At 37.0% G+C, this 9906-nt stretch overlaps 1 protein-coding gene across 1 annotated transcript in view; it reads right to left on the bottom strand.

The window, feature by feature from the left end:
- Positions 1 to 5659: 5659 nt before the first annotated feature.
- The window catches only part of Rnf128 (ring finger protein 128), an 86417-nt gene continuing 82170 nt past the window's right edge, over positions 5660 to 9906 (bottom strand). Inside the window, exon 7 of the mRNA XM_059250511.1 lies at positions 5660 to 7091. Within this exon, the coding sequence (XP_059106494.1) occupies positions 6958 to 7091 (134 nt within the window). The 3' untranslated portion in view covers positions 5660 to 6957. The remainder of the gene's footprint in view (positions 7092 to 9906) is intronic.

The raw sequence follows: 9906 nt of genomic DNA, 5'->3' as shown, positions 1-9906 counted from the left end.
ACTCCCTCCCACGGAGCTAGCGCCAGACTGGGAAATAGTCCCGCTTCGTCTCCTCTTGGGAGTTGTAGTTTTCTATTGGTTTTCCTGTACCCATTCAACTGTAGCTCAAGACTACATTTCCCGCAATGCACTGGGGTAAGAGTTGGGTGGGTGGGGGGCGCCTTCGAAGCGGTCCCGCCACTAGTTAAGTGAGTTTTGCCTGTGTAAAGTTAAAAATGGTTTTTGCTTCAAATAAACTAACCCTGGGTATGACAGTTCTTTTATAGTGAGCGGACTAATTTGTTGAAAACAAAGTTTCCGGCATTTTTGAGTAACGGCCCATCCAGGAAGCAGTAGCCTGCAGCCACTTCTATTGAATTAGCGCCAACTAGATACTGGGTGATTTCACAGGTAATCCTCCCAGAAATCTTTCGAAGTAGATCCTCCGTTTTTCTCCCTAATACACGGAAAGCGCTAGCAAGTGAAGTGACTTATTCAAGGTCTCACAGTTGTTGCTAAGATTGGTTTTTCAAAATACTTGCCTAAATTAAATTCTTTCTGCTCATAACGGAAAACTATAAATCTCATACCTTCTTCACACCTTGCGACTCTCTCTTACCCCATGCTGCCTCTGTTTATTTACTATTATAAACGATGGAAAATCTCTAGTCCAACTTTTTAGGTATCCAAACTATTTATGACGGTATTTCCTTTTTCTTAAGCTGTTTTAAGAATAACAAAATTCCTTATAGGGCAGACTTTATTTCTTGGTATCTTGGCAATGTTGCACAGTTACTTGCACACTAATATGAAAGAGGTCTGCTGTGAGGAACTATTTGAGGGCTGTTTTTATTTGTTAAACCATGGAGCTAAAGAATAGACTGAGAGTGAAAACAGACTTAGGAAAGTCCAGATAAAGGGACCCACAAGTTGGCAAGATATCCAAAGGGAAGACATATGGAATTGTGGCTATAACTATGGGATGGGACACACTCAGACTAGCAGTCCTGGAGCCACTGAACTCTGCCGTGAAGGAGGGTGTCCAGGTTAAATCTTCCAAAATGCAGGCTGTCACACGAAAGTTCTTGTGGATGAAAAGCAACAACAACGAAAACCCCCAAACAACAGCAACAACAAAGCCAACCAGGACAATCTAGGATTCCCTGCTACCAAAAGGCAATAGGTGGTAGAGCATCTCTCTTCAGAGTATGGAAGAGGCAACCCTCCTAGAGCCTGGACATGATGCTGTTCCTAATGCAAAGTCATCTGAGCTTGAAGGTGTATTAAAGCATATAATTTCTCCTTTTCTTCATAGTGCAAGGTCAATAAATGCAGCAAATGTAGATCCTTCTTGTCTTCCTTCATTTGTACAGTTCCGGCCTCCTTTTAATTTCCATTGTTAGTCAGTACCCGTATGGTTATAGTGATGGCAAGGAGCATCAGAAGCGGATGGTTCCTTTACCTCTACTCTGAACCCAGCCAGGTCTACCCAGATGCTCCATCATAAGATCCAGCCCCTTTCAGCTCAGCGCAGAGCATTTAGAGCACTTTTTGCTTTTGTAAGCAAACATTTTGCTGATTATATAAACAGTTTTCAAGTTAAATTCTGTCTATCATGTAAAAATTTGTCTTGATCATAATCTACTTCAAGTCTTTGCAAATAAGTGTTTCTCTAAAAGCACATTAAAAATAGAATGGCGTTCTATTCGCTGTTCAATTGTGCATGTTACTGTAAATTACTTTGGGATTACAAACGATCTTGAATATCCCTGCTGGTGTAGTCCTGGCACTTAATGTACAGCATGTCATGTTCATTAATAAGCCTGTGCTTTTTCTTAAGCTTATAAATGCAACTTCAGAGAAATTGTTACTTTCCTAAGACCTCACATTAAACAAATGGCAGAGATGGGATCCTAACCTGCATTTATGACTACAGACAAAAACACTATATTGTCTATGAATATGGTCCATAGATACAAATGCAGTGTGTCCAATGCCAAACTCACTTCTCCCAAATCCCCCAAGCCTAATAATCTCTTAGGTTGAAACACAACTATTTACCACGATGTTAAGCTAAGAACTTTGGAATAAGCTTAGATTTTTCTCTCATTTCCTGTCTCCCCACCTCCACCAGTTTGTGTCTCTCCACACAACATTTAAAAAAATCTATCTCACCCTTCTGTGGTTTAGGCTAGCCCCACATCATGTTATTTCTATGCAACTTTTAAAGCTTCTCAATTAATCTGTTTGCTTTCATTTTTATCTCCTAAGCTATATATTAACCCACCTAATAATACGGCATGTGGGTATAATATCCAGAGATTGGCTTTTCTAAATAGTGGCCTCAAATACCTATGACAAACTGTATGAGGTAAGAAATGTCCAAAACCAATTCCAGAGACTGTGCTATGGAAAGGCTCTAGCTGTCATTTAGTTTATTGGCTAATCTGCAGTGACACTAGCTATGTTATATAGTTTTAGTTTACAGCAGGTTTGGGTGCAGTAAGACTCAAAGCATGTATATTATTGTTAGGGGACAGTCATTTAAAGTTTTGTTACTCAAGTGTGGACCAGCATCATCTGGTCACCTGGGAGCTAGAAACTCAGACGCTCTCACCTTACACTAGGCCTAGAATGTATATTTTAACAAGGTTCCCAGGTAGTCTGTGGGCAGATAAAGTTGTAGGTGCACTCATGTAAAGCGAATTGGGTATTTGAAAATCAAACTACCACAAATTGGTGGCAATTAATCATGTTTCCACTAAGCCCCACCTAGGCATCATTTATTAAAAACGTAAGCCCTGTCAACGTAAGGTGGCTATAATGCTGCTTTTAAAAAGATTCTATTAGTACCTGTTCATTAACATTTTCTGGGACAATGGTTAAAAACTGGGATATCAGTTGGAGTTACAGCTAAAAAGGGAACTTGCTGTTAACCAGCCATAAACATTTCTATACTTTTAAACACCAACAACTATACCCGTAAGTACCTCACATTCATGAAATTTCTTCCATATTAAAAAAATTGAGGACTAGAGAGATTGCTCAATGGTAAGTGCTTGCTGCATTAAGCAGGAGGACCTGAATAAAAGGCCTAGAGAAGCTACACACACCTATAATCCCAGTGCTGGTATCAGTGATGGTGTCAGGGACAGAGACAGGGTGATTACTAGGCCTTGCTGGCTGCCACCCTAGCTCTGGGTTCAATGAGAGACTGTCTCAAGGGACTAAACCAAACAGTGATAGAGCAGGGCACCTGAGGTCCTCCTCTAGCTTTTGTGCATGCTGTTATGCACATAACACACACACACACACACACACACACACACACACACACACACACGCACACACACACCATGAAATACACACACTGAACGTTGAGGATTAATGGCTAGTGCTTCTCAAACTTTTCACTGAAGTAGGTTTGTTGGTAGAGGCTATCTCTAGAGGTCAAAGTGAGATAAGGAATGTTCCTAGCATTACAGTTGTTTCTGTAAATGTTTTTATGATATTGTCTGAGTGGGTGTTGAGTAAATGTCTATTTCCAATATAAAACAACCCAAATTCCACTAAACACATACTCAGACACCCTTATTTCTTATGTTACAACTCGTTGTACAAATATCTACTGCCATGGTTAAATGAATTAGCCTATGTTGTGACTATCATAAAGTCTGATGCTTAAGCTAAAGTATATCAAATGATAGTAGCAGGAAGTAATAAAATTCACAAGTAGCTGGGCGGTGGTGGCTCACGCCTTTAATCCCAGCACTCGGGAGGCAGAGGCAGGCGGATCTCTGTGAGTTCGAGGCCAGCCTGGGCTACCAAGTGAGTTCCAGGAAAGGCGCAAAGCTACACAGAGAAACCATCTCGGAAAAAAAAAAGAAAAGAAAAGAAAAGAAAAGAAAAGAAAATTCACAAGTAGCATGGAATTCCTCTCTTTGATATATACCCAGGAGACTCCCAAATATACATCTAGAGAATGATTTGTATATGAATGTATGTGGTAGTACTATCCATAATGACCAAAATGGTGCAATACCCTAAGGATTCAATAACTAATGAATGGCTAAAAAATGTCAGATTCTCATATGATGGAATACACAACAATGAAAAGGCATGAATTATTGGATGTATATACTATAATATGGATGAAGCTTGAACACGTTATTCTAAGGGGAATCCAGCCACAAAGCCCTTATTGTACAATTCTGTTTTTATACCGTCTAAAATTGGCAAACCTATAGAGACAGAAAGCAGACTGGTGAATGGGTAGGCTGGAAATAGGAACAGGAATTGATTATTGACATGAGGGTATATTCTGTGATAATGGAATAAGGATCTGAGTTCAAATCCCAGTACCTATGTTATCAAGCTGTGCATCCATTCCCCAAACACATGTAGCTCCAGCTCTGGGTGGCCTAACAGCTTTTTCTGGCCACTACATTGTGCCACCCCTCACCACACATATGTATACACTCACAGACATGCTGTGGAAAAATCTTTGTACACTATAAATATGTATTGCTCTCATTGTTGATAAGAAGCTGGTTGACTGATAGGTAGGCAGGATTTGGGGGGCAGAGAGAATTCTTCTAAGGAGGGCAGAGACAGAGGAGTCACCAGCCAGACAGAAAGGAAGCAGGACATGCAAGAGAGGTAAAAGCTATGAGCCTTGGGGCAGCACATAGATTAATAGAAATGGGTTAATTTAAGTTGCAACAGCTAGTAAGTAATAAGACTGAGCTATCAGATGAGCATTTATAATTAAGTCTCTGTGTAGTTATTTGGGAGCAACTGCCAGGACACAGAAAAACTCTGCCTACAAGACACATACACAAATATTTTTTTTCTAAGTTAAAAATACCTCTCTCACTGAAGCAGCATGCACAGGGCCTACACAGGTCTGCACCAGGTCCTCTGAATATGTACTATAGCTTTCAGTTTAGTACTTTTCTGAGACTCCTAAATGTGTGAACAAGTGGGTCTCTGATTCTTGTGTCTGCTTTTGGGGCTCTTTCATTTTTCTGTTGGCTTGTCTTATCCAACTTCCATATGATGGTTTTTGTTTTATCTTATTATATTTTATTTTGTTAAAAAGGAAATAAATCTTTAGATGGAAAAAATACCTCTCTCAAAATGACCCCCCAAAAACTTAAACTCTTTAAAAATATAGGGAATACTCATACTACAGGCATGTCGTCACACAAAACATGTGTACACTGATTTTGTTAATCACGGTCCTGTGGAATCTAAGCATCTGTGTATTCTTAAAATGTTTTACAAATGGCAAGATATATTCTGATTCATTAACATCCTATCAGTCATACAGTCCAAAGAGAAAACTGGGAGAAAGCTTTAAAATACTGAAACGAGCCTCATATCATAAATAGTGTAAATACATGCTAGCATCAAGATATTTTAACCTTGTATTTTATTACTGATCAGCTTTATTATTTACTTTGCTGACATCTAAAACTACTTCACAGTTTGTTCAGTGAGATCATAATGGCAGCTCTTCCCTTTCTGTGTGAAGCCATATGTAAAGATCACACTAGATGTTTATTCTGTACTGATTAAATATATCAATGATCATTTACATCCAACTATTCTTCCCTCTCAAAACTAGGTGTATTATATACAAAAGTGAGTATATGATAGCTAAATTGAACACCAGATGTAATCTTTCATTGGAATAGTTTATTTACATTTCATATTTAAAGAGAATCAGTACAAATCGGGGCATCATATTTACAGCATTTTCAAATCAGTGTACAAGAATGCAATGGTTTCATCCATTATATATTCAGCAAACAAAAATACATGTCTGTTCTATTTTTGTCTAAATTCTGTTGGAATTTGCACTCACTGGGAACAAAACTAATGGACAAGCCACACAAAATAGAAATAAAGTGCATTTTCAAATAGCTCTATTTAACTTTGGTGGTTGAAGCTTCAAACTTTATATTAAGGCACCTGGAAATCCCCCCTTCCCTTGATTCTTTTTCAAACACCAACAAAATGCATTCACAAAATTATAGATACATGGATAGAATTTAAATTTAATATAATTAGAGCCTATTAAGCCAAATGTAAACTCAATTTTCAGTGTCAACATTGTTTGGAAAATACTTTCCATAGACAAATCTTACAGAACATTTTCTGTAAATGAATTCTGCACAGTAACCAGTTACCATTTTTTTGTGATTTATTCTGCTATTACTGTTTTCAAATCTTATGGTAGTTTCTATTCTGTGCTTTTGAAAATTTCAAGTTTGAGAAATAGTTTACGATATTTTTTGTAAGAAACTTTTTGTGTCTATAATCTTGTGTGGTGTCACTAATATACTTGATCAACCAATTCAGTTCACATTTTCTGACAAACTATGCTCACACTCACATGAAATACATACACAGCTTAATTAAAAAGAAAAAGTTAAAAATGAGTATTTTGCTTTAATCTTGTTCTATCAACTTAATGTACTTTAAATAGACATTTCATGAAGTACTAGCCTAAGTTTGCATTGCTTTTTACAATTCCAGATCAATATAAGCACCTGGATACAAACCCTGACACAAATAGCCCAAGCTAAAGTAGTAGTAGTATTTAATTATGATACTATCATAAAATAAAGTGATTACAGCTACTCCACATATTTAAAGCAACATATTTTTATAAGAAAGTTGGTATAAATGAAAAACCTGGCTACTTGTAGACAGTTCTGAATGTTTAAAAATGTTGCTATCACTATCATCAAGAGGAAACTTGCCTATGAAAAACATTATAATGAGTTTGTGGAAAAAGTGACTAGGTTAAATATGTTAAGCCATTTAACTATAGTGTAATATTATTCATGTCAGCACTTTCAGTATCATTCTTGCTTTATTAAGTTTACCCAGTTCATTAATAGTAAACTAGGCCCTGATTGGCAGTCCTGTTATTACTAACGGTTCAAGTTTCTATTGACACAGAATTTCTTATGATTTAATTTCTCTAACAGCAGTCTCTTGATTAGGACTTTCATCTTCTTCAAAGGTTGGGTTGTCAACATGAGGAACAACATCCACGGCCACAGAACTTGCTTCATGGTTTACCAGCTGTAGATTTTCATCTGGAAACGGAAGGGAAAATTGTAAGATGATTCCACCCTTCTCTCCTTTCAAGACAGAATTCTGCATCATTTCCAAGAGGGCTTCTTCATTCAATGATATTATACTCTGATAATTATACCAACTCTTTGTTCCTTAATACTATATGACTTTTTAAAAGCCCAATGTGGGGTGCCCTCCTATATTCATGCCATTCAGAGGGTCGAGAAACAAGCATTCTTGTGCTTTCAAGGCTAGCCTGAACTACATAGTAAATTTCAGGCAGGCCTACGCTACAATATGAGATCCTGTCTCTAAAAAAAAAAAAATCGTAATTTATATTGTTTCACATAAGGCACCTATGGCATTATTGATTTATGATTCCTATTTTTAATTCATGTACATGTGTTTACTTTTACATGAATTATGGACTCATTAAGGACAAAAGTTACATTTATTACTTTTTTATTTCCTAAATATAACAGTTCTTAAACCTGGATGCACATTACTACCATTTGGGCTATTTGAACCTAACTGTACAGTAAACAAAATATATAACCATCCTAAAAGAAGAAAGGTGTGTGTGGGGGGTGACGAAACAGCTGAAGAACTTCATGCTAGACAGCTAAAGATACTGTGGAGTGTAGAGGAGGTACTGAAAGTATATTATGTTATTGTAGAATTGAGAGGTGAGGTAAACAAATTGTGGAGAAGGAAAGACTTTCTCCTTTCACTGTTACTAAAAGGAATTTCAAATAAGGCCAGTAGGGTAGTTGAGAATGAGCCCTGTGCTGTGGAGCAATCATATACATCCAGCAGTATAAACTCAGCGTCTTCCAGATAAGAGGGAGAGGGACAGAGAAAGGAAACGAGGGAAAAGCTTTGTGAGGAAACATGTCTATCCTAGCCTTGTTCTTTGAAAGAACTGATTGTAATAACCACCCAGTGACAATAAGTGTGCCTAATGCCCAAATCTTGCTTTTGATATATCAATCTCCAAGAAGAGACTTCTTGAAGAAATGGCAGATTTGGGGACAGGGAGTGTATAAAATTAACCTAGATTCTAACCTAGGTGTCAGCAAACTATAACTCACAGAGCTGAAACCACAATTAAGAGCGCTTTTCACACTTTAAAAAATTTCTCAAGACAAACCAACCCCTCCCCCAAGAGATACACAAAGAGAATATGCAACAGAAATATATGTGGCCTTCAAACCATAAATACTTACTACTTGGTCCCTTAAAGGAAAAAAGTCACCCTAAGCCTGAAAGCATACTATGGTACCAGAAAGTAAGGAAGCCAAAACAATAAAGAACCCAACTTAAATAAGTTTCTGAAGACAGAAATGAAGAATTTATGAGCAATGGACAAATCATGAAACTAAACAAAGAATGTAAGAAGTATCTGTGATCTCACTCTATTACCAATAGCTGAATAAAATACAAAAGGAATAACTCTTCCTTAAATTTTAAAATTATTATGTGTGGGAAGAATGACAGAAATAGAAAATCACTATTGGGTGAATACTTCAGTAATAATTATAACATGAAATATCAATTATTGCTAAAGTTGGCCAGTAAGGGACCCATGAGAAACAAGATATTTGCATAGTTTCCAAGCATCTATCAAAAAGATACTTAATAATTACAAATGGAAAACAGTAACTTTAAAGGGAAGAATTTGGCAGACAGAACCCTTAACTGAGTGAACAAAGTTAAAATCATTTGTAATGAGAACATTGTGTGCCTCATAATATGTGCTGCTGACTGGGACACAGCATCACTTCTCTGGCATTCTTACCAGAAATGGACAGTGATTTAATTATCATGAAGCAGCAGACAAGGCTAAATAAAGGAACATTTTATAAAGTAACCAATAAGTGATCTTCAAAAGTATCAACATCATAAAAGGCAAATATTAAGGAATCATCATAGACCGGAGATCAAGGAGACGTACAAGTACACCGAGTGTCGGATCTTGAGACAGAAAAAAGGACATGCGTGGGCCAGCAGGTGAAGTTAAGGTCTGTAGTTAATATTTCATCAGTTCATTTTCTGGGCTCCATACAAGTATATGGTTATCTAAGATGTTCATATTTGCAGAAGCTAGGAAAGGGATAGATGGGCGTTCTCTGCACTATTATTGAAACTTATTTTCTCAGTCAATCTGAAGTTATTTCAAAATTGAAAATAAAACTACCTGTAATTAGGCCCCATCCCTCATGAATTCTTATTTAATTGATCTAAAGTGCTGTTTATATGCCATATTTTTTTTTTTTTAAAAAAAAAAAAAACCTCTCCATGTGATTCTGATGTACAGTCAGGCTGACAACCAGAGGCCTTGCTGGATAGATTCACAGTGTGGTCCCTGTACCAGAAGTATCAGTACCACCAGGAAATTTGCTATAGATACAAATTTTCAGGCCCCACTCCACTGAGTCAACAAGTCCTCTGGGAAATTAGGTAAGTAGTTAATTTTGAAGACTAGTACTCTAACAGAACTGATCCCAATGAGTACTACATAGGTGAAGTAATTATGCATTTGCAATTATAAAAATCAACTGTCATTGTAATTATCAGTGACAAATATGTAAGATTCCCCAAATGAGCAATATGCAATCATAGGCAAAATCGATTGTGACCTAAGTGGTTGTTTATTCAACACAAATGTACATATCTTAGGTAGCAGCATGTGCTGAGTAGAAAACAGGTTAATATAAGATGCACTCCTCACTAGGAGGAAGTAAAATTTATATGATACAACTTAGTTCACTAAATGCATTAGTAAAAATTTGTGGATGTGGATGTGCATGTGAAATAAAGGCTTCTCAAAGAGTC

This window comes from Peromyscus eremicus, chromosome X (assembly GCF_949786415.1).
Source record: "Peromyscus eremicus chromosome X, PerEre_H2_v1, whole genome shotgun sequence".
Taxonomy (NCBI): Eukaryota; Metazoa; Chordata; class Mammalia; order Rodentia; family Cricetidae; genus Peromyscus; species Peromyscus eremicus.
Note: the sequence above shows the minus strand (reverse complement) of the source record. Positions and strands in the feature narration are given on the sequence as shown.